The sequence below is a fragment of the Volvox carteri genome (assembly GCF_000143455.1).
Source record: "Volvox carteri f. nagariensis unplaced genomic scaffold VOLCAscaffold_121, whole genome shotgun sequence".
Lineage (NCBI taxonomy): Eukaryota > Viridiplantae > Chlorophyta > Chlorophyceae > Chlamydomonadales > Volvocaceae > Volvox > Volvox carteri.
In genome coordinates, this window is record NW_003307664.1 from 95955 (window position 1) to 121057 (window position 25103).

The window sequence follows — 25103 nt, forward strand, 5'->3', positions numbered from 1 at the left end:
ATGAGCGGTTGACAAAGCCAAAGACATTTTCTTAGGCGACAGCTTCCCTTATACCGTCTGGTAGTAGCGACTTGAGTGGATAATTCTATAACGGTTCGCTGTGGTCATTTCACGCAAATCTCGCTTTCCTTTTCGGGCCAGCGCACCTGGTTTAAAGCAAAGGCGGAGCCAAGCCGTGACTATCGCTCGCAAAAGCCAACTGTAATAGGCATATCCAATGACTGGATTTACTGGTAAATTGGATTATTCCCTGGAATTCTGGCAAGGTCCCGCAAGTTTGCTTACGGCATAGATGCGAACACCCTTATGTGTATGGCAGGACACCCTTTGGATCCGCTGAGTCCAGATGAGATCCGCCAAGCTGCAGATGTTTGCCGACTGTATGCAAAGCAGGAGGGTGTGGAGGCTTTGCGCTTCAACGTCATAACTTTGCAGGTGCCATGGATGCACGTGCTTCAGTTGGTGCCAGGAATGCGACGAACTTCCATAACTGTTTAGTTTCTGGGTCCGCTTTTCTACCTCTTTCCCTCGCAACTCGGCTCCGATTTCCCTTTCACCATACTCCAGGAACCGCGCAAGGTGCAGCTCCTGGCCTATGGCAAAGATCCCAGCAATGTTACCCTTCCCCGACGCACATTCTGCATTCTGCAGCTGCCAGGTCTGTCTGGGGTGGTGGAGGCCGAGGTCGAACTTCAGGTGAGCCGGTCCCCATGCTGCCTGCCTGCCTGGCATAACATTTTCTGTATGCTGCCTGCCTGGCTGCCTGCCTGGCATAACATTTGCTGGACAGAGTTGCGATGTGCGCGGCAGCGATATCGCGCGTGACGCCGTCCACTGCGTCCTATTGTGTGCTGCACCAAGATGCCATGTGCTTCGCCGTGCGCAGTACGGCATTGTTGTCAGGTGCGCGACGCAAGAAGCTGCGTGGCGCCGTCACGGTCGTCTGGTCGCCATTTTACGCTGCCGAGAAGTAGCTACCTGACTGCCCGCCTGCCCGCCCACCTGACTGACAGACAGACTGACTGACGGACAGACAGACAGACTGACTGACTGACTGACTGCGCTGCTGCTGCTGCTGCTTCTGCTGCTGCTGCTCAAACAGGCGGGACAGTCACCCACCACCCAGATGGTGACGGCCTGGGAGAAGGTAAGGGTAATGGTAATGGTAATGGCATTATGGTGGCAGATGGGGTCGAGGTTGGAGGGGGGGAGGAGACCGGATGGGGGGTAGATGAGAGGCGCCGGGGGTAGGTACGACGAAACACAGATGATTGGCGAAAGGAAAATACCATAGACGGTTATCCCAAGGTAAGATCAACAATGAAGGACAATATGTAAGATACGGACCCGTAGTGACTTGGCCGCGGGGGGGAGGCCGAATCAGCAGGTCAGGACTTTTCAGTTCTCCATGCAACCTCACATGAAGCAGAATATGCTTTACAGACACTTTTAACACGCGCCCAAATACACCTGCGCCTTACCCCTGTATGCATTTCAGCTGCCAGCTGCTTGCATTGCCGTGCCGTGCCGTGCCGTGCCGTGCCCTGCCGTGCCGTGCCGTGCCGTGCCGTGCATTTCAGCTGCCAGCTGCTTGCATTGCCGTGCCGTGCCGTGCCGTGCCGTGCATTTCAGCTGCCAGCTGCTTGCATTGCCGTGCCGTGCTGAAATGCATTACGAGACAATGGTCAGTTGTGGTGGGTGCGTAAGCTCGTGATTGGGGCACAGTTGCACTCCCACGGTTGGTTGCCGCTGCCAACGATCAACTACCAACACGGACCGACCCACGGGTCTTCCGTCCTGCACCAGCAAGCTGGCTGTGTTCCGATCCAACCCACGCCTCGGTCGGATAACGCAGGTCGAGGGCGTCCATGCGCTTGCCAGCCCTGACGACTGCTTCGAGGCGGAGGCGATTGCCAAGGCCGACCCACGGGTCGTGCAGCTGCTCCGGGAGCGGTGCGTCCGAACAACTCAACTAACTCAACGACCAACTGAACAGATTAAAACAGCGAACGGTCGAAAGCGGCGACGGTCCGGGCCTGTCCTGGCACATTTTTGGGCGAGGCCCCGGGCGCGAAGCGCCTTCGGGGGGCCGAGCCCCCGGGGTTCACCCCTGTCAGTCAGTCAGTCAGTCAGTCAGTCAGTCAGTCAGTCAGTCAGTCAGTCAGTCAGTCAGTCAGTCAGTCAGTCAGTGGCATACATATCTCGCCCCGCAAAAAATAGCATTTGAATGCTATATCCATACTATATTGAAATGTCTAAGGAGACATTCCAGATAAATCGGAGCGCGAAGATAGCTTTCCATGGCTGCGAGGTAAACATAAATTTACATATCACGCTCCGCAAAAGGTTTAATATGGAAGCTATAAGCATTCTATAACGAAATGCCAAAGGAGAAATTGCAGATAACTCGGAGCGCGAAGATAGCTTTCCAGGGGTGCGAGTTTGACAAACAGTTACATATCTCGCTCCGCAAAAGATTGCATGTAGAAGCTATATGCATTCTACATTCACCGGCCAAAGGAGACATTCCAGATAAATCGGAGCGCGACAAAGATGGCTTTCCATGGCTGCGAGGTAAACATAAATTTACATATCACGCTCCGCAAAAGGTTTAATATGGAAGCTATAAGCATTCTATAACGAAATGCCAAAGGAGAAATTGCAGATAAATCGGAGCGCGAAGATAGCTTTCCAGGGGTGCGAGTTTGACAAACAGTTACATATCTCGCTCCGCAAAAGATTGCATGTAGAAGCTATATGCATTCTACATTCACCGGCCAAAGGAGACATTCCAGATAAATCGGAGCGCGACAAAGATGGCTTTCCATGGCTGCGGGTTAAACATAAATTTACATATCACGCTCCGCAAAAGGTTTAATATGGAAGCTATAAGCATTCTATAACGAAATGCCAAAGGAGAAATAGCAGATAAATCGGAGCGCGAAGATAGCTTTCCAGGGGTGCGAGTTTGACAAACAGCTACATATGTCGCTCTGCAAAAGATTGCATGTAGAAGCTATATCTGTACTGTGTCAACCTGCCAAAGGAGAAATTGGCAGGTCGGCAAACAAACTCTTTCTCACATGCCCAGGCGAATGAATGCCTCTCGCATTGTCGATAGCATACTATCTCAAAGCTGTTGTTCATAACAACAAGTGTGTGCCCTAAACATAACGGCGTTCATGTGCTTGCAGTCTTATGCCGTACATACGGGCTGCAAGTGGCTGCACCGGGGCCTCGCCCCTTTTCGGCTTTGAAAAGCCGCCCCCCTAGTTCCTTTACTCTTTATATCGTTAGTGCGGTAGTTTATTTTTATCTAGGTAACAGGTAACATGCATACGACGTAGGAAAAAAATATTAAATATATTTTCCACCGCCGGAATTGCAAAGTCCATTTTACCCGAGTTCTTTTTTGGAGAACCAAGTTTTGCGGGTCTGGCGAATCGGGGTACCCATTCTCGACCTGCATGTGCGTGTGAATACCTGTCCCCAGACAGCTGTCCTTCGTGACCTCCTGGGACGCCCCCCTAACACCGCCAGGTCTGATCAACCCATCCTCGCTTCCTACCTTCGCGATGCTGCCGATTGACCTGCCGTACGTTCGTATTTGCCGTACGTAGGTACGGCGTCATGGATCTGGAGCTTGTGTGTTGCGATCCCTGGTCCATTCACGCGAGCCCCCTTGAGGAGCGAGCCATTCAGTGTTTCATGTACCTGAAGACCTGGTAGGTGGCTGGCAGTAGCTGCTGCGGGTCGCTGGACAGCTGTAGCGCGTGGATGACTGTAGCGGGTAGCTGTGATGGCTGTATGGTGTGGTTCTGGGGTTTGGCAATGACGGCAGTAGTTGGTTTACCGAGTAGCCGGTGCGGCTGTAGCTGCGGGTACTTGCTTGAAGGGAGGCTGTAGTTCCTTTGTAGCTGTTTCCCTGTCTGTCAATCCAATACACTTTGCTACTGCCTTCCGCCTCTGGTTCTGTTGTCCACTACCACTGCTGCTGCTACTAACTGTGCTGCCATTGTTTCTGATATTGCTGCTACAGCCCGGAAGACAATGCATACGCACACCCGCTGGACTTCGTACCCATCGTCAGCATGGACAGCCGTACGGTCGTACGCATTGATCTGCCGTACAAAGGTCCTACGGTGGAATGGAACAAGGAAAACAACAACTATCACACGTGGGTTTGTAAAGAGGGGGAGATGGCGTGGGGTTGGGGAGGCCGGGGCCCGAGGGAAGAGGAAGAGGAAGATGAGGCGGGGGTTATCCCGGACGGGGTAGGGGTAGGAGTAGAAGTTCGGTACGTTGTGGAAGTTACGGAAAGGGATTTGGGGGAGAGGAGCGGACAGCAAAGGTGGGTGAGGGGAAAGAAGCGTGAGGGAGGGGGGTGCATCGGGAGGTTGGGGGATGGGGGGATGGGGGGGAGGTGCGTCGGGAGGAGGTTGAGAGGAGTGAGAGACGGAGAGAGGAAGGAGGAAGTAGGGGGAAGAGGGTGAGGGGAGAGGGGGAGGGGGGCGGGAGGTGGTGTTGCCCGAGCGGCGGGGCAAAGAGATCATCTAGCTGGTCATTGTAGAACACAGCTTCTGGATATCCCGTTTGACCTGATGTATGTGTGTGTGGTCGTCGACAGTTTGCGATTAAACTCACCATGTATGTATGTATGTTCGCTTGCTTACGTGCTTGCATGTGTATATGCTTGTCTGTGTGGGTACACAGGGCGCTGCAGAAGGAAATTCGTACAGACCTGAAGCCGATTAACATCGTACAACCTGAGGTGGGTGGGTGGGGGAGAGTGGTGGGTTTCGGGGTTGGGACGGGGGGTGGGCGGGGAAGTGGTACATTCGCGTCGGAGATTTTTTCTGACCCTTTTAATTGTCATTGCGTGCATGTGAAGTGCGTGTGGGGATTGTGAATAAAAGAACGCGTAAGAGATAGAGAGTGTGTGTATGTATGTGTGCATGTACGGCAGCACGTACGGCGCTTCGGCGCACACGTTCATACTAATTGCGTTGTGCAATTTCTACACACTTCGTTACAATCCTCCCTGTAACATCCATCCATCCATCCATCCATCCATCCATCCATCCATCCATCCATCCATCCATCCATCCATCCATCCATCCATCCATCCATCCATCCATTCATCCATCCATCCATTCATCCATTCATCCATCCATCCATCCTATATCACATGAATGAAAAAATGTGCATGCAACAACAATCTAGATATTTTGATGGCGTTCTTTCTTTTTGAAGTCCCTCCCGCCCCGCCCTGCGCCTGTAGTTCCCTTTCGACCGGCCCCCCCCCTTCGCGTGTGTTTTCCCTTCCGCTTGCTTCGGGCCGGGAGCGGCGTCCGCGGCCCGCAGGGCCCGAGCTTCACTGTGGAGGGTCAGTTGATCCGGTGGCACAACTGGAGCTTGCGGTTGGGCTTCAACTACCGGTACGGGGCCGTTCAACTACCGGTAGGGGGCCGTTCAACTGCCGGTACTACCGGTCACTGACCATCGCTTTACGCCCTCATGCCTTAAAGTTGGGCCACCATCTCCACAGGTTTTCAGCTCTTTTAAAAGTTGCTGTTGTGTTTTTACCCTTTTTTGTTTTTGTTCCCACCATCGTCGTCTGGGCCACGTGGGGAAGGGAGGGTATCGTACTGCACGATCTGCGGTACCGCAACGAGGGGAGGGAGCGGCCCGTGATGCACCGGCTCTCATTAGTGGAGATGGCTGTGCCGTACGCAGATCCAAGGTACGTGTGTACGGCACGCGTTCTGCTGTACATAGATTTTTTTATGATATTATAGATTTTTTACTGATATGATTCGGGCGCAGGATGACTTTTGTATGCATCCGTGTGGCAAAGTTCCGGAGAGCTTTATGTTTCTGCTTTGTTTGGACTTTTTATGATGTTTTGTTTTGTTTTGTTTCCTCAGGGAGCCGTACGTCCGCAAATGTGCCTTCGACGTGGGTGACTACGGCCTGGGCTACTGCACCTTCCCGCTCGCTCTGGGCTGCGACTGCCTGGGACACATCCACTATTTCGATGTCACACTATCAAACTCAAAGTACGTTCCGTCGTGTACGACGTGTCGTACATGTGTTCAATGCCGTGTAGCTAACGAGAAAGCACTTTTTGCCGCTTCTTTTATTGCTTTTGCTTTTGCTGCACACTACTCAAATAGATTACTATTTACCTCGATCCCTGGATGATCGCCGCCGTGGTTTTTGTCGGTCGTGTGATGCTGTACACGTTTGTTTTGTGCCGTACTTTGTGATATTACGGGTTTTAGCTCCAGCTATCGCAGGAACCTGTATACCCGGCGTAAAACCTTAAAACCCTAAAACCAAGCTAGAAGTTGTTACAAAAGGTCCACACGAATGCGGGGTTGTCCGTCAAAACCCGAAGGCCATGGACTATATATGGACTTTCAATATCGATTACATATACTGAAAGTAACTTCCATCATACAGCCGAAGGCGGTTTGGGTCCTGCCACCTCGACCCCTCCTCATATCCAGTCATCCGACATCCGCATAGACATGCCAGCCATCACCACTAATCCAGCTTGCGAAACTTAGTCTACAATCTAGACCTGAGTAACAATCCGTATGCCTAATACTCCAGATCAATATCGGGCATCGGCCCAGGAGTCGAACCGAGGACCTTCATCTGCTTATTGCAGCGGTGTCACCAGGCAGACCAAAATAATCCATTATGCTTGGCAGTGCGTAACTTTTTAAGCAGCCTCTCGCACAAATGTGTCCGGTCGTACTTCGCGAATAAAGCCTACGTACATCTCGTCCCAAAAGTCAGGAGCGAATTTTGCCGCGCAGATGCGCGCGTGCGATTCTCAAAATGCGCCTGTACAAGTGTATATAAATTTTCTTGGCGGATGAGGACCAGGTGCGCCAGCGCGTTGCGCAGGTGGGCATGTTGGCCATAGCCGCACGCGGCATGCAGGCTGGACTATTGCGTGGCTGTTTTGCAGTAACTAATAGCACCGAAAGCCAACGTCGTAGCTTGCAACTCTGGGCTCGTGAAACTGCCGCGGAAGATGAAGCGCTGGCGAAGAGGCAGTTGTATGCAGCACCTTATTCAGAGTAAAGTCAAATTACAAAGTTGCGCAAAGTATAACATACATAAACTTAATTAAACATAAGAACAGATAAGACGTTTAGAGCGTTGTCGGTGACATGGACGCCGCTGTTGGCTTGGAACAGCTATTTGCTGTGCATAGGGACGTGCCCGCGTTAGCCGTGTTGCAACACCTCAGGATGGATTTCAGCCAGCAACAGCCTCAATAGCTGCTGCACAACCACCGGGAATGTCTTCAGTTGGGCACGTGTAGCTTTGGTCGGCGGGGTCGAGCAACGTACGCAATGCGCACAGAAACCAAGGTGCAGCGTTCTGTAACATCGCCAACATATCCGGTACGCGGTGGCAGGCTTGCCGAGCACGAAATGAAGGGGGGGTCGCATCTCACCATTCAACTAAGCATGCATGTGATCGGTTGAATGCTCGGTAGCGTGCGAGTTTACCCCTATCAGGATGTTTGTTTGCATATCCCTCCAAGCGAGAGGGCTTGCACCTATGCTGATGTTCGTTCCAAGAAGTGAACTGAGGACTGATGCTACGGTGAAAGATTTGCACGTAAATTCGCCCGTGCAATAAAACGCCCTGTAACTTGCTTACGCTAATCTCACATTCCAATATGCCACTGCACTTTCCTCTCCAGCCTGGCCACATTCTCTTCCTCGCAAACGTACTTGGGCACCTTACAATCAAACAACATACGTGCTTTGGAAACGCGGGCAGCTGCTTCACAAGGACCCCCCTATTTTCCAAGACCAATGTTTATTTAATCCATGGACTCGATACAACACGTATTTCACTGTACGGCCCTGCAAGCCTTCGCCATTTCCTAAGTTTCACAAACCCTATAAGCAAAGCCCTTCCCTCCGCCAGGGCGCAACAACCGGCGCAAAGTCCCTTCAGCAAAAGGTTCCATAACTCCTATCTTTTTTATTTATTTCATATTATACATAACTCCTGTTGTTTTATTGGTTGTATTACGCGTTCACGAGCACAGAGGCGAGCCCGTAACGCTTCCCAAGGCGGTTTGCATGCACGAAGAGGACACCGGCCTACTGTACAAGCACGTGGATTAGTAAGTTGCTTAAACCAATAGTCTTCTGACGTACAATGTCGTCGTACACCCCTGACTCTCCCTTCAAACACAGATACACGCAATTACACACACGCACTCACACGCACACACATACATACACACACATACACATACACATGACATACCCATCACGCAATTGAATCTCATACTTGGCGTACTCCAAACTTGCATCCGTTCTATCCAGGCCTATTTCCCCCGCATGCACACGAACCCGCAGCCCCTCCCTTCCCCTTCCCACCACCCAGGCCCCCAAACCTCCTAACAAGCAAACACTCCCCCCAAAGGCCTAATAGCACCCGCATCACCTAATCATCTCTTCCCCCCGCTCGGCCTGTACGGCCAGTCGTACAGGTCACGCCGAAAGTCGTCGCGGTCGTCGCCTGGTGCTCAGCCACATAGCCACCGTAGTCAACTACGAATACGCCTTCTACTGGTACCTATATCTGGACGGGACTATCGGTCTGGACATCAAACTGACGGGGGAGCTGTCCACCAATATGGTGTCGCCGGGTGAGAAGGGGGGTGTCGTACGGAAAGGAAAACACACACAGACACGCACATGTCCGACTAATATATCTAGTAGCTAGGTTACAAGTTACAAGTTCCACACACAAGTGCGGGTGTGTCCGTAAAAGCCGGGGGGGCCATGGACGTTGAAAGGTGCGCGGTAAACGCGCTCAAGAGAAAGTAATAGTTGTGATAGCTAGGTAAGTAGCTTCCAGTTTAATCGGGAAAATAGCACGCAGACATGCACGCCATCACTTCTTGCCCCCAATCCCCCTTTTCCCCCCTTCCTCCCCCTCTTCCCCCTCCAGCAGTTTCGGACCTTTCGGACACAGGCAGTCCACTTCCCACTGTCTCGCAAACGATTCCCCCCTCTCCCCCTCCCCCTCTCCCCCTCCCCCTCTCCCCCTTCCCCCCTCTTCCCCTCACATCCCCCTCCCCCTCCCCTCCCCGCTCGTCCCCTCCCCCCTCTTCCACGGCCCTACCCCCAGGAGAGAACCCCGCCGCACCCCAGCACGGCACACTGGTGGGCCCCAACGGGGTGAACGCGCAGCACCACCAGCACATGTTCTGTGCCAGGTTGGATGCCGCGGTGGATGACGAGGAGGGCGGCAAGGAGCTGGTGGTCAAGGAGGTGCGCGTGCGCGTACGTGTGCGTGCTTATGTGTATAACCTCCTCATTCACCGCCGGCGCTCTCCATAGTGCCGTACCAAAACAAAACCTCTCTCGGCAATTCTTAACTCACACACGCGCGCGCGCGCGCGCCCGTGTCCCCCGGCAGGTCGATGTTGAGAGCATGCCATGGGACGGCCTGACTAATCCGTACGGCAATGGCTTCCGTACCGTGGAGACGCCGCTTACGTCGGTACACCAGGCCCAGAGGAGCATTGCACCGGAGAAGGGGCGTGTCTGGAAGTTCGTAAATCCACGGGTAGGCCGGCGATGGGGTGAGAGAGGGAGAGGAAGAGGGCTGGGGGAGGGAGAGGAAAGCCGAGAGGGAGAGGGAGAGGTGACGAGAAGCAGCAAGCTGAGGTTGGACGACAGGAGGGGAAAGGGGGGAGATAGGGAGTGTGTGTGCATGTGTGTATCGGTGGCAGTACGGAATTGTCACCATGTGCTCTGACGCGGTCGGTTTAACCATGGCCGCGTGTGGAGCCGCCATTGCTATATAACCCCCTCCCCGTACATACATACATACATGCATGGAAAAAGACGCCTTTTCCCTTTCGTGAATTAATTTTTGAAGTGCGAGGAGGTGATATATTCCCGATTCCTTACTTGGCTATTTGACAGCCCAGTAGACCCATCGTGTTTTATTCACTTTAATTGTTCGTTAGGGGCGGCTTTAACTGTTCCGAAGGCGACACATTTAGGACACATGTACGACATGCAACCGAAAACGGCCCGCAGGTGATCAACCCCATCACCCGCACCCCCGTCGCCTACAAGCTTGTCCCTGCCGCTCACCCCCCACTCGCGGCCCAGCCCGGCTCCCTCATCGCCCATAAGGGACATTTTGCCACAAAGCAGCTGTGGGTTACGCCGTACGACGATGGACAGGCAGGGCGGGGAGAGAGGGGGGGGGCCTGGGAATGAGGGGATACTTCATGGGGGTGGGCGCTGATTAATCTCCGAGGTTAGGTTTTAGGTTTTTATTATTTTTACCTGCTATTGTTTGTTGTGGATTGCTATGTTGTACGGGCATTCGGAGGCTATACTTTAGAGAGGAGAAGATCCCCCGGGGGGGGGGGGTTGTCCCAACGGGGGATTTAGTTTTGGGGAAGCAAGAAACATAGTCTTGATTAGGCAACACACACATTTTATTATCTTTATTCATGTCTGCTTTGACTTGAGCTATCTACGTAGAAAATGTGTAGTATATCTTACCTACATCTTAATTAGTGAAATGTTTGCATGCCAGTCATGCATCTGTCGATCTGTATGCGCGTCTGTATGTCCGGGCATGTGCCACGTGCGCAGAGCTGGCCAGCGGGCAGCTACGTGTTCGGTGCTAAGCAATGCACAGGGTTGGCGGACTGGACGGAGGAGGTGAGGGAGTCCTAAACCGCGATGCCGTTCCTAATGTACTGCATACTGCCGTGATGATGTACGGGCGTCATGTACGGACATGCGGGGTTGGAGCTACACTGTCCATATGCACGACCAAGCTTTAGTGTGTGCATGTGCTGCTTCATCATTAAGGGCTGATTCATCGGAACGGTACGACGGACACCCAACCCATGTGTTTTTTTTGCGTGTGTGTGTTTTCACGTGTGTTTCATCCCCTTTCCCTTTCTCTTTTGCTGCTTCCTGTTTCTCCCTCCCAAACCCAACCCTCAAAACCCAACCCCTCAAAAATGGAAATATTGGCGAAAAGGACTGGTCCCTGGAGGGGTCCGACCCCGTGGTATGGTACTCCTTTGGCGTGACTCATATTGTACGACCCGAGGACTTCCCCATCATGCCCGTGGAGGTGTGTGTGCGTGTGTATGGGAAGGAGGGGGGAGGAGGGGGGTTTGGAGGGGGTATTCGGGGGGAATGGCGTGTGCGTATGTGTGAGTATATCGTTAAATGCTGGATGGCGCGCGTGCGCGTGTGCGCGTGTATGCGCCGCGTATGTGTGTGCATACGCCGTGTCGAGCGGTCGGCAGGTTAACTTTGGTCGTTTTAATTAAAGTACAACGACTTCAGACAGCAAAGAAGGTTGTATGTGTGTGGGGCCGCCAGGAGGGAAAGAGCGCGAAAGAGCTCCAGCACTGGCCACGTTATTTAGAAACTAATGGTATATTTATTTAGCTCAAAGCTTTTCAGTTCAGCTCTTCCAATAAGGAGTACTTTTCAACCCCCCTGCCTGCACCGGGGGGAGCCCCTGCCGTCGCTGCATGCCGCCGCCGCCGCTTGCGAACAACAAAAAAATCGCTTCTCATGGCGCACTCTTAATGCGATTTGCGTTGTGCCCCTCCTCGGGTTTTAAGGTTTAAGGGTAGTAGGATTGTCTCCCGCGGACATGAACCCGCGGACATTCTCATCATTAGACGCGACGTTGTCCCCTTCCCCGTCCTATTCAACCTTCTGTTGCTGATCCGGATCCGGTCACTCACGTCATTAACATATGCCATAAAAACACGACTTGACATACATACTTCTATATATTATAAATACGTCAATATCTCTTTTTTATTATTATGCTCGCGACTGTAAACTTGGAAATTTCCAGCATTTACATGTATTCTTATTATGTATGTGTACACACACATACATACACACATACACATCAGGTGTGCGGCTTCAGCCTGAAGCCCTCGGGCTTCTTCACCCGGAACCCATGCCTGGACCTGCCGTACAACAAGAACACTGCCTCGGTGGACAACCACTCGACGGCGGTTGCCGTCAACGGTAACAACACCGGTAACGGCAAGGGTACCTGCTGCGGTGCAAGTTAGTTGGCGGGAAGCAGAGTAATGGAAGGTGACAGTCTCACTGCGCATACACCACCAGTATGCGGAAGGTGCGATAGGAGGTGGAGTACCCTCTCAGGCAGGGGGATGGAAAGGAAAAGACACAAACCCTGCGGTGGAGAAGAAGGCTAGTGCGTGAGTGTGTGTGTGTGTGTGTGTGAAGGGGGGAGTTGAGTTGAGCATATGCCAAGGAGGTTAGCCCATTGTTGATGTGAGGTGTCTGTGTGTGGGGAGAAGAGGGGGGGCGTCTCGAGGAGGGCTTGGGGGTTGTGCGGGTTATATGGGCGGCGGCGTGCATTCTGACCCGTGTGCTCCCTACCGAGAGGCGAAGTGACATTTGTCGTACATGTCACTGTCCCGATGGTCGTACATGTGGCTGTTAGCAGAAGACGAAAGGCGGGATGCGGGGTCTCAGCGGGAGTTGTGGGGACACTCTTGCCAATATGCCGTACAGTACTGCTAGCGGTGGTGTATATATGATACATCGGGACAATATTATTGTGTGTTTGTGTGTGTCTCTGCGAAATGAGCCTTATATGAACATGCAGACCTTTTTTTTAAGTCTGGACACGTACATATTCTTGTTTCTTGTTTCACCCAAGCCTGACTTAGGGTTAGCCTATGGTTACATGGGTTTGAATGGAGGTCTGTAATAAGCCTGATGCGTATGTGCCGTACACCTACAACTGCAGCGTATCCAGCTTAAAAGTTAAAAGCCTGAAATGTCAATCTGGTGTGTGTAGGCAACTCTGTAAAAAATCTGCATGTATATGTTTGTATCCATACGCGCATATCTACTGGAGGACCATATCCATGAGGGAAAGGGACACTTGCTTTGGGGAAGGGGGAGGATCTCCTGCCCGGCAGTGAGGTGGCGAGCAGCAATGGGTGTGGCGAGCATATATGTATAAATAGGAAGGGGTGCTCGCATCTGGCCCACCAATTTCCCGGCGACCACCTGGTTTTAATACTGGCAGGTGACTCAAAACATATTCCCTAGTGACAGACCACCTTTTGGAAGGGAATTATTTTCTCGGCAACCACTTGGTCACCACCTTGTAACCACTTTTAATTAAAAACACTGGCAAAGCCTACCCTTGGGGTATTGTTCCCTTTTGGGGTCTGGGGCTCTCGCTGTCATAGCGCTACGCGCAAAGCACGTTTGCGAAAAGTCCATACGAAGTAATAATAACAATGCAAGCAGCAGCTGATCATCTCTTCGCCGCCTTGTGAACCTCGAAACGCTTTTCATTTCATTTCATTTCACACACAGGTGCTACCTACACGTGAAGTTAGGTCCCGATGACAGCGCAAGGACCAAAGCACCCAACGAGTCCATGTACGTTGATGCCATGGCCAGATCCTTTTAGCAGTAAATAGTACACATGCAGGAAAGGTCGCTGCGGATATGCGCGGGCGCGCGGGCGCACATATATAAACATTACCTCAAAACATTTATACAGAGGATAAGGTTGGTGTTTTTTCACACTGCCGTACAACTAGTACGGCACCGGTGTACGAATAGGACCATGCTTACTTTATCGGCTCACACAATAACTTATCGGGTTAAGAACCGCGCCGACTCTGAATCTAAGCAATGCCACTCAGTCAATAAACACTATTTTTTCCCACGTTGTTGCTGTGTCCAGTGTTGATCAGGTAGAACCTCCTTCCGGCTCTTCCTCTCCGTGAAGCCGCGCCCATGCATGTGCCCATGTACGCGCGCATTCATAAGCGACACGGGAGCCCCGGTGGCGGGCGCCAACCACGTGGGTCGTACGTGTAGCCGCGGTGGCCGTACACATACCAATTGAGTATTAGGAAGTTGTGGCCATGGCCCTGCGGTAACCAATAAAACCGTTACCCCGTCCAGAATACTTCGGGTTGTTTGATAATAACCGCTTGTACGGCAAAGAAGGACGACGGTTGACGCTTATTGGGCTGGTTCAATGGCATGTACGTATGTGTATACACCTACATTACTACTGTATATATACATATATATGTATATGTATATACATATACACGTGTGCCGGCGCGCACATGGACAGAAACAAGCATCAGTCCAGGAACGTGCAAACAATACTCCCAAGACCCTTCCCCTCCATTCCCCCGACTCCCCCACCTCCATAGACAAATTCCTCGGGGCGTCCCTGGAGTATTCTCCGCACAGGTTGAAGAGCAGCACGTGCAACATCTCGTGGCCCAAGGTGTGCGCCAGCCAGGACAGTCTTCTCCAGGGAGGGAGAGGCAAGGAGCGAGAGACAGGCAAGGGATGAAATTTGGTAAAATATACCATTTTTATCGATCTTGGTACGGGTAGCGGAGCAATAGCCGTCACGCTTGCCAGCCGAGTATATGGGACTTGTACCTATTTACCGGTATCGAGCAATGCCAATGTAGAATAGGAAGAATACAAAGAAGATTTACTCTCTCTCTCTCTCTCTCTCCGGTATAATTTTACCTTCAAGGTGAAATGTTGGAGAGAATGGAATGGCCCGGAAGGGGTCGGGGGGAATTATCATATCAGAATAAAGACAAGGGAGGGGAACCAACCGCCAACTGACGCCTGCTGGTGATGGCGGTCGCAAGCTGCGGTTGGGAGCCCAACACGCCTAGGGAGGGAGGGGGCCGGACAGTTGGCGACACATGTCGACCGGCCGAATGAGGAACGGGAGTCCGGGGGGGAGGAAGGGTGCTTCGAAACTCACGCGCTCGGGCTTAAAGCTTAGGACCGGGGAAGGAAGGAGAAGGAGAAGGAGAAGGAGAAGGAGGAGAAGGAGAAGGAGAAGGAGAAGGAGAAGGAGAAGGAGAAGGAGAAGGAGAAGGAGAAGGAGAAGGAGAAGGAGGAGGAGGAGGAGGAGAGCGAGCTAATTGAGCTGGGCTGACGGATGGGCGGGTGCAGGTGCATGGCGGCCGAAGATGCATGGCGCGGAACGGGCGGAAAACCCCATACAGGAGGAAAATACGGTCATTGCGAAAAAAATACGATTAAAAAACTGGTGCATGGCTGGGCTGGGCGGCGCGTTTTGACGACGAATTGAAAGAAACATGTTGGATGGGCTGTTCATTTTGTGTCCCTTTAAGCGCCGTCTTGGGGTTTTAGGATTTGGGGCCTAAGCCCCCTAAGATGGCAGACCAGGTGGAGGACACGGCAGAGGTCAGCAGCAGAAACAGGCCTTCACTAAGCTCGCGCCATCAACATCCGTGGACTGTGCTCCTTGCCGTACCATCCCGTACTTCTCCATTTTCATCCCCCTCCCTGCTTCCCCTCCCCCTAAGCCCCTTGGCCCCCTAACCCAGCACACCTTGACGTGCACGCCACGCCGTCCAGTCGCATGGGTGTGCCCACAGAGGGCGAGTAGGAGGCCCATACCTGCATCACAAGCGTAACAGGACCCGCCAGTGGGGCGCACAGCATTGCTGCGTTGCGAGTACCAACTAGTACTTAGGCAGCGGAGCAGCACCAGCAGCGGCGAGAGAGCCCTGTTTGGAAGTCGTCGTTTTGTCTTTCAAGACACACGGACCAACGAAACTCAACCGGAAACTGCCGTACCCAACTGCCGCGTCTAACGGTCCAATTAAAATCGTTTTTCAATAAGGCTACCACCAGAGCGCCCACACCTGCCGCCAAAAGGTCACACGCCCTAAACTGTGCTGATAAGTGGCGCTAGGCGCAGCCACAGATGAGGTTGCCTCCGCCACCGGCGGCGACGGCGGCTGTGCCGCTGCACCACCACCGCCACCGCTACCGCCACCAGCAAGGGAGTCGCCTCCATCGAGGCAATGCCGCCGCCGCCTCCGCCGCCAACCAAGCAGCCAGACCCAACGGCCGCGGTCCGCCGCGGCGCAAGGGCCACTACTGCCGCTGTTGCTACTGCCGCTGTTGCTACTGCCGCTGTTGCTACTGCCGCTGTTGCTACTGCCGCTGCTGCTACTGCCGCTGCTGCTACTGTCTCTGCTGCTACTGCCGCTGCTGCTACTGCTGCTGGTGGCAGCGCTACACCCAGGCCTGTCGTACGTCGTCATGGCAGTGGATGCGCTGAGGACGGGTGACCCTCCACGTGACAAGCGGGGACCGCAGGGGCAGCTGCAGCAGCAGCAGGAGGCGCCGCCATCACCCCCCGAGCGGCAGCCGCGACAGCCCCAACGGCGGCCGCGACCAAGGTGGAAGGTCACACGGGCCTTGTGCAATTCCTCCGGTGAACCCCCCCGAACAGCGGCCACTCGCTGTAGCTTCCAGCCGGAAGCGGCGGACGGGTGGCACGGCGGAAATGCTACAGCCATAGCCCCCGGGATCATCTGTGCAGCGGTGATGGCTGTAGCAGCCACCGGAATGCCGGCGGCGGGCGCCGCGCTGCTGCTGCCACAGCCATCTGCAGATGCTGTTGTTGCTTCCGCTGCCGTTGCCATCGGCGCCGCCGCCGCCGCCGGGAAAGTAGCTGCTGCTGCCGCCATGACGGCGTCGCCGCGCGGTATGACATCTCCGTACAGTTGGTCAACGTCGCCTGAGCAGTACGACACGCGCCGCCCTGCACGCCTGTGACATAGGACGGCACGGGCCACACTTGCATGAAAGGAGCACGTTTGCCGTACACCGTACAATTGAGCCGTACAGTCCTGCCGTACGCACCTGGCAATCTCCTTGTGAAATGTCCCTTGGAAGAACTCCTGGTCGATTACTTGAGCTAGGGCCTGGGGCGGATCACGGAAGTGTTAACTTAGGGTTTTCAGGGCAGGGTTTTCAGGGCAGGGTTTTCAGGTCCCGAAAGACAAAACACACAATACACGACACAGTCCAACACACGGCGGATACAAAGGCGAGACCAAGAGGCCCCTGTGACACCGCACCGTCCCATTTCATCACCATCCCCACAACACAGCGGCTAAGGTAAAATGAAACACACCGCCCTAACAACCTGCAGCCGCTGCGGTGTCATGTCCTCGGGCCGAAAGTCCGCGGCCCAGCTACCCCCCTCCGGCGCCGCCGCCCTCCGCAGTACGGCAGCCCATTTAGCGCGGCGTGAGAGCTGGTGACCCGGCGAGCGGGCGACTGCCTTGGGCAGGCGGCCCCAACAAACCTGTGTCGCAGCACGGGGAGGGGTGGTTGGGCAGTTGGAAAGTAGTTGGTGGTAGCGGTTAGGTCGTTCGCGCCCGGCTGATATGTCGTTGTTCGGTACGTGTAGGAGCAGGAATATTGTGGCAGCTCTGCGTTGCGCGAAAGCTCTTCCCCCGGGGGCGACCGCTGTGGAAGCGGAAGGGTGGCTGCTTCTCCAGTCTTTCTTGTTGAAGGTCTTCTTTCTGTTGATATAAGGTATAAAGGCCTCAGGTGATCCCGATACACGCGTCGTCTGCTACCGTGGCTTCCCTCCCCCCCCCCTCCCCCCCCCTCCCCCTCCTCCTCCCCCTCCTCCTCCTCCCCCTCCTCCTCCTCCTCCCCCTCCTCCTCCTCCTCCATTTCTTTGTCCTTTTCCAAGTCATAGGTTGGTGCCCTTTGGTGCCCAGAGAGAGGGGTCAGCCGACCAGCAGGCCTGCACCCTTCGCAGTAGCGCACCCGCAACCTGCACTGTCGTACGCACCTTCTCCCAGTCCTGCTCGTCCAAGCGAAAGTCGTACTGGGCCTACACGACATAGTATGAATCAGACGCTAAGCGGCCGGAAGCTTAAACGTGTCTTTGGAGGGTTTTTTGTCAGGCAGTCGGGAGCAGCGGCGAATAGGCAGGGGGATTGTTGCGGACGCTTAGAAGTCCCTTTATAAGTCACAAGCTTGATAACAGCTGCGTGTGTGCACATTTGACAACGTACATTGTTTGCATTTAAGGGGGAAAGGACGATGCAAGACGCTAGGGCGTGTTAAATGGATGTCAGGCCCATCCGTCATTCGTACGCTCGTGCACATCCTCGTACGAACGTGCATATTCGTCCAGCCCAACGTAGAAGGCCGCTACCTTTGAGCTCGCGCGCGTGCCGTCTGCCCATGGATGACTACTGGTAAACACCATGGCAGCAAGAGGGACGAGAAGGCTGACCAGGAAAAGGTGGTGCCTGATGCCGGCGGCGATATGGCTACAGCAAATGTCCGCTCCTATGAGATAAATCTTACGTCGAAAAGCATCATATCAGTCCAAGTTGCGATTGTGAATGCTTTCAAACAAAGAAACTTGGTTTGATTCATGTTATTATGACTGGCCAAGGCAGCCGTTAGGCAGGCCTAGGGATTCTACATACAAGCTACTTTCAAACGTTGTGCTTTAACAGAATCGGTACAACGACCACACTTTCCACATAATGTCGTACGTGTGTGTCAGCGGAAAACACAAATGACCTTTCGGGGATAGCTATGGTGCCATCGTGTCCAGATGGCAGGTCGTATTAAGCAGAAGATCAAGCAAAGAGCTTATTACTAAAAGTGCTACCTCAACCTTTTTGTCGTTTCCGCTGTATAGGGCAGGCTAAACGCTTAATATTAGTCTGCATAAAAGGATCAATACACAGGAACAAATAACCTTTTCGAACTCATTAGTGACCTGGTCGCTGCGAACATGCTTTGTCGACGTCCATGCTCTGCGCCTTCTCGGTCAGCTGCTCTCCAACCTCAATATGCGGTACATAGACGAAAACTTGTACTTGCATTTGCTCAACAACTGGCGACAGTACATTCAGCGTCTACGAGTGTCCGTGAGGACGACGGCAAGGGAAGCAAGCCCACCGTTCCGGTCCAGGTTACCCGGCCACCTTTGCCGTGCGAGAAACCCCTGCCTCTGGCTAACGTAATGGTAGGTTACCTTGAACACAAACCGGCATGATTCATTATGCAAGCCAAGCGCACATTCACGACTCGCTGGAGCACGGTCCCAGCATAAATCACCGTTCTAGCACAATCGCAGTTTCCATACTACATATACTCCTCTCAAACCGTTCGCAGGAAGTGCAGCGGCTGTTGTTTCTCTTGGAGGCCCCTGAGTACTGCATGCGGGCATTCCGGGAGCATGGCGTCAACGGCCAGGACCTACTCAACTTACAAGAAAACGACCTTGATGACAGGTACACCGCCAGGGTGCTAGAATAAGACACAGTGCTGACCGCAGCTGGCCGCTTACGGCAACCTCGATAAGCTGCGTTACTGCGTCTTACATCCCGATGGACATCACCCACCCTTCCTACCACCCAAAACCGATCCAATCTACTCATTGTACTCCCGAGCTCGCACTTTGAAACATTCCGCATTTCTCTCTACGTTCCCCACATACCTTGCACTCCCGGCGTTCTGGTGGTGCCGACGCCCTGCGTCGGGTTCGAACCCTGGAGGTGTAGTTTTTTCCCATTTGTTGTTTTTTTTATACCCGGCCCGCAGTCGCTTCAAGTTCCCCCGTCCTGTACAGCGCAAGGTGCTCCGCATTGCTGAGGCATGGAGGAGCTTCCAGGTGATGTCGGGGGGGCCCTCTCTGGGCTGCCTTTCCCTGGACCGATTCCTGGATCACCACGTCGAATGCGGCAGGTGCGTACATCATCATACCATCTCTTATTTTTTTTACACCTCGCAGCTCAGTTTATTTAAAACACACGCACCTGCCCGTGGCTGCCCGCCGGTCAACTCCTCCCCATCCGCACATCAGGAGCCCGGAGGCTCTGGCCCAGCTCCAGTCCGCCTTCCGAGCCTTGGATGTCAACAACAACGGCAGTATCGGATTTGAAGAATACCTCGTGGGGTACTCATTGCTGCTGGAGAGCGCAGGTGTGTATGTATGCATGTATGCATGTATGTATGTATGTATGTATGTATGTATGTATGTATACAAAACCCACATATACATGTATATGTGTATGTATGTTGCCGGGAGCACAACTCATCGGGGAATAATGGGGATGTGTGTGATGTGATGTGAGGGGCTCTTGGGACCCAGGGGGCGGTGATTACGGCGGTGTGGGGTACAGGTTAAGTGAGAGGGGTAGGGGTGGTTGCGTGTACGGCTTGTGCCGTTGCTGCGTGCTTCATTTCCCCCCGGACAGCGCCGCCCTCTCTCTCTCCCTCTCTCCCTCTCTCCCTCTCTCCCTCTCTCCCTCTCTCCCTCTCTCCCTCTCTCCCTCTCTCCCTCTCTCCCTCTCTCCCTCTCTGCTATTCTGTATTAACTCTGTAACCGCTAACCAGCCATGCAGCCATGCTTATCGACTGCCGACCTTCTCGTTTTGGAGAACGGCACCTCGCACCGATGGAAATAAAAGAATAAAAAGAATATAACAATGCAACTTGGGAAAATATTTCTCGCTTTCCCTCCTTTTCGCCCCCTCTTTCCCGCACCCTTCCCGTATGCTTCTGTATATGTGTTAAATTTATTTTTCATGGAATGTGGGTTGAACTGTGCAGCAGCAGGAACTCGCACCATCTCCGTCAGCGGTCCAAATGACCCACGGGTCAGTAATTCTGCTGACGACAGCGCTCTCGCGGCCGCAGCCACAGATGCGAAAGGACTTCCTAGCACGCCGCTCGTCCTTCACTCACTCGCCAGCAGCGGTGGCGGCGCCACCGACGGCACCAGCATGTCGGCAGTGACAGCGGTGGCGGCGGCTCCGGATGCTGCTGCTGCTGCTGCAACGCTGCAATCGGCCCCGGCGCCTGTTGTTGTGGCTGCTACTGCTGCTACTGCTGCCGCCACCGCAGCGGCGGCGGCGGCTGCAGCAGCGGCGGCGGCTTGCACTGTGGCGGGCGGCAGCCTCCTCCGAACCTTTGCAGGATGGCTGCGGTTGTAGAAACGACTTTGGGTGCGCGAATGTGTGGACGTCTGTATGTCTGTATGTCTCTGATGAACAGGGGTGGATGGATTTTGCACGCGTGTTAGCGTCCTGCAGTCGCGGCCCCACCACCACCCCCTGGGTCGCCACACCTGCTCGCCGCTGCCCTGCAGCCACATATCACCACCACCGCCACCACCGCCACCACCGACCCGTGACAAACATACAGACTGACGCGAGGCGGGCACACGCAGGGCGGATGGAGATTGGCGCCGCCGGCAGCCAAACCGGACTTCTCCCTGGGTTAACACTGTGCGCGGATAGAGGGCTGGACAGACGAACATACAGACGAACAATGCGGTCATTGGAGTCGGGACGCGGACGTTGAGGGCATCAATCATGGTGGGCCCCAACGCTGTGGGGCCTCATTCAGCCGCCAGGGTTCGGACGAGCACTCGTCGTACGGAGCCGAGCAAGCACAAAATCCGATCCGTACGAAAACCCTAAAACTCACAATACGCATAAAGCAATTTTACATAAAGCAATTCTTGCAGCAGAGTCAGAACTGCAGACCTAGCGCCTGCAGCACACATACCCCGGGGCCTTATTAGTAACGGACTCGTCAAGCCGTACCAGCTTCACTAGCTCTCTGGGCCTCAGCATGTTGTCGCAGCATGCCATGACGTGCACGACGTACATTACGGGTCATTATACGTATGTACGGCGGTCCGGGATGTACGGGACACGGAAGCAACGCAGAGCAAGAGGGAATCATCACAGTTGGCAGTTCTTCGCTGTGTTGTGGCGATGGTGGTGGTTGGTCAGTTGTGGTGGAAGGAAGCCGTGACCACGGCATGTTGGTTAAACAGATGCATGTGTTACGGTGGTGGTTGTAGTGGTTGTGGTGGTTGTGCTCCTGAGGGGTTGAAGAACAGTACCCACCATCTTTCACTCCCATGCAGGTTACCAGAGAAGCGGTTTTAGGTGGGTTTTAGGTGTCCAGGGTTTGCGGGTTTTAGAGGGTTTTGAGCTTTTTACAGGTTCTCAGCTTATGGGACCTCGCCGGGATGTCTCACTGATATTTTTGGAAGCGATGCTGTTGATGGAGTACGGAAAAGTACGGCAGGAAAGACAAGTGAATGACGAGCAGCCGAATGAGCGTGAGTGGCAATGCACGAGGGATGCATGTATGGCGGGTTGTCTGCGTATGCGTGTGTGTATGTATGTATGTATGTATGTATGTATGTATGTGTGCTTGCGTGTGTGCGTCTCACGCGAATGGGTGTATGTGTGTGTATGTGCGTGTGGGGGTTGGTACGGGTGTGCGTGCATCAAAAAGGTGTGGCTCGGCAAGTGAGAGCTGGAATGCGGTTTCGGATCGGAGCGTCTTTTTCGGTGAGGATGCATTACGCCTGTACTGCCATAAATTGCGCTTGCGAAAGCTGTTGGAGCGACGGTTGGGAGTTAATGCTATTGAGGTGAAATGGCAATTAAGTGTTGTGTGTTGATGCTAATTTGATTGCTGAGGAGTTGCGAATGTTGGAATGATGGTAGGTATGAGCAAGAATGAAAATGATGGTGGTGTCTGGGTTGATGGCGGGATTCCCTGAACACATGTTTGCACGGGTTGCAACGGCGGTGTTCACGTTGTGAAGCCCATTTAATGGTCACCGTAACTGCTGCTGCTGCTACTGCTGCCACCGCCGCTACTGCTGCTGCCGCTATCGAATTGCCTGGCGCGTACTGGACGGTGCTGGATATTCGTTGAGGCGTGAAACGGCGGAGCTGTCTGACCAGGGGAGGGGGTTAAGGGGGACGGGGGAGAGGGGTTCAGCGAACGCATACACACACACGAACAGATGACTGGGATGGAGGAGGAGGAATTGCCACGGGGACAGTGGTGGCAAGGTACGTACGATGGTGTACGACGATGCAAGGCGTCAACCGTCGGGGGTAGAGTGGGGGGACGGCATGTGTGTGCGTGTGTTTTAATGATCTAAGCCGTGTTGTGTGTGGCAGGCAGTGGGGAGGCTGTGGGGAGTCGATGCTTTTTGGTCCCACGGCCAAGGCTCGGATACAATGTCGCACTGCGGTGCCCCTTCTGTCGGGGCCTAGCTAGGGGCCAACAACATCAACATCATAGCCGTCATATACGCTAGGGTTTTGTTCTTAGCGCTTGTGGGGGGAAGCAAAAGACGGGCGCGGTTTTGGGTTGACGTCTGTTCAAAACAACGATGTCCCTTTTGAAATAAGGTCCACATTAATTGTTTCTGCGGCCCGGAGATCGTTAGGAGGCTCACAAACAAATCCCAGCGCTGTTTCGTTGTTTTGGCTGCTGCTGCTGCTGCTCATCAGTGGCGGTCTCTCAGTGCGAGAGGTTGTCGAATGTGTGTGTGTGTTTTAGTAAACTAAGGTGGTGTGCGTGTATGTGTATGTATGTATGTATTTAGAGGAAGGGTGTGCGATTCCAGTAACGGAGCGGGAAGTCTGAATATGTAATGTAGTAGCTGGATGTGGCGCTGATAAGGCCTCTTTATATGTAATGCGCGTGAAGCATCGCGGGCTTTTGTATGGGCCGTACTGTACGACAGCTGCTGAAGTGTCGCTTTGTGCTGCCGCTGTGCTCCAGCCGCGATGTGCGGGAAGGTTTACCTATCTACTGCCTAATCGCCACCTGTCTGTCTGTCTGTCTGCTTGCTATTCTGTACGGATCTGCCTATCATGGACCCATGGGTCTCACACCTGAGATCGGAGTACCACTTTGAGTGTGGAGACGGGGAGAAGAAGCCGGGGGTGCCCGCAGGGGACCTTTGGATTGTGTTTTTTGTGTGTTTGAAATGAAAAAGCTTCGAGCTGCACGAAGGGGTGTCGGCCGTTGAGGAGAATGGCGCAAGAGTAACATTTAACTTTTTTGGGGGGGGCCCAGGGACGGGGGGTCGTTGTTCGGCAGTGCCCCAAGCATACGGGGGTTAAATCTTTCACATCGCCCATTTATTAACGAACTTGCATAATGCGGGTGGGCCGTTGGGTCGGTTGGGTCGGTTTTACTAGTACGGCAAGATTTTGAGCTGCCTACCATGGTGACCATCATCTGACCGTCCCAGGCAGTTGGGAAGGACGTCTAGGGGGCGCCGAATCCGCAAATCTATTTGCCCCTGTCCTAACCACCAAATTAAATCAGTTATATTCAAACGTCACCACTGTCATCACTGTTATCGTTAATCCCAATATAATTTTTATAACATAGGCGCACTGCTTGCCGTATGTTTGCGTACTCTGTGATGATGTACCGTGCCTCCCGCTGCTAATGCTGCTTTTGCAACAGAGTGTGGTGTTTTTTATATTCCGGTTCGGAGTTTGTTCCTTTGCAGCTGCAGCAGTAGCAGCAGCGGCGGCGGCAGGGGCTCGGAGTGCAGCTAAAACACCGGAGGTGGGGGGTGCTGCGACCGTGACCGCAGCGTGCGGCTGTGCGGAAGGGCAGGTGGTGGTGCTCGGAGGTGTAGACTCAGGCCGACTCCGGTGCACCGTGCCGTAGTGATGTGCGGCTTGTGTTGCGGTTGGCGGGTAGATTGCTTTGGTTTGGTGTTGTTATGTACGTATGTATGTAGGCGTGTATGTATGTATGTACGTATCTCCCGTCCCTTTGTTTACACACAGACATTGCTCTCCGCGGGTGCAGAGGGAGGAGGAAGGAGGGGGTAGGGCAATCAGGTCGGGATGTTTTTACGTGGCCTGTTGCATTATGCTCCGAAACCTGGTGGTGGTGGTGGCTTCACAGTGCGTGGGCGCGTCCGGCTATGCCGCGCGCGGACGGATTTAGTTCGTACACTGTCAGTTTTTGCGCGGTGGGACGCTGCTAGCTTTTAACCGTGCCAGAGGGCCATGGCTGGTGAGATGCTCTTTATCGTACTGTAAGGCTGTCGTACAACCTGCCGGACGTCATCGGTGCTGTATAGAAATTGACTTTCTTGTGTGTATATATATATATGTGCGCATTATCATTATTAAGCAGTGTTAGAAGAAGGATGTCTGCGTCATCGCCACCTGGTGCGAGTGCGTTTCGCTTTCATGACAGACTCAGTGGTTGCTTGTCGGCTGTGTGGAGGAACGAACATCGCCAACCCCGTGGCTCGCAGGCACCAAGCATCTTCATGTTCATATATAAACGGGCGTGGAAGAAGGTTTAGCACAAATACAAACATACACATGCACGCCTCATATCGCTATA

At 53.6% G+C, this 25103-nt stretch overlaps 3 protein-coding genes across 3 annotated transcripts; 2 read left to right on the forward strand and 1 right to left on the reverse strand.

Annotated features, from left to right (window-relative positions):
* Positions 1-312: 312 nt before the first annotated feature.
* On the forward strand, positions 313-12130 carry amx1 (copper amine oxidase; the record flags this gene model as incomplete). The annotated part of the gene is made up of 17 exons (XM_002959051.1): positions 313-435; positions 568-684; positions 1811-1953; positions 3621-3725; positions 4040-4177; positions 4714-4771; positions 5365-5438; positions 5636-5747; positions 5932-6059; positions 8084-8161; positions 8526-8692; positions 9178-9320; positions 9469-9618; positions 10098-10231; positions 10670-10736; positions 11065-11174; positions 11980-12130. 17 exons carry the CDS (start codon positions 313-315, stop codon positions 12128-12130), a joined length of 1998 nt encoding a protein of 665 aa, XP_002959097.1.
* Positions 12131-15227: 3097 nt separating this feature from the next.
* VOLCADRAFT_100497 (uncharacterized protein) lies at positions 15228-18320 on the reverse strand (the record flags this gene model as incomplete). Its single annotated transcript, XM_002959063.1, has 7 exons — positions 15228-15270; positions 15454-15521; positions 15770-15944; positions 16779-16840; positions 17053-17226; positions 17725-17766; positions 18249-18320. The coding sequence occupies 7 exons, from the start codon at positions 18318-18320 to the stop codon at positions 15228-15230; spliced, it is 636 nt and encodes a 211-aa protein (XP_002959109.1).
* A 425-nt stretch (positions 18321-18745) lies between these two features.
* Positions 18746-20365, forward strand: VOLCADRAFT_100498 (uncharacterized protein; the record flags this gene model as incomplete). Its single annotated transcript, XM_002959052.1, has 5 exons — positions 18746-18823; positions 19071-19189; positions 19500-19643; positions 19762-19880; positions 20295-20365. 5 exons carry the CDS (start codon positions 18746-18748, stop codon positions 20363-20365), a joined length of 531 nt encoding a protein of 176 aa, XP_002959098.1.
* Between the last annotated feature and the right edge of the window lie 4738 nt (positions 20366-25103).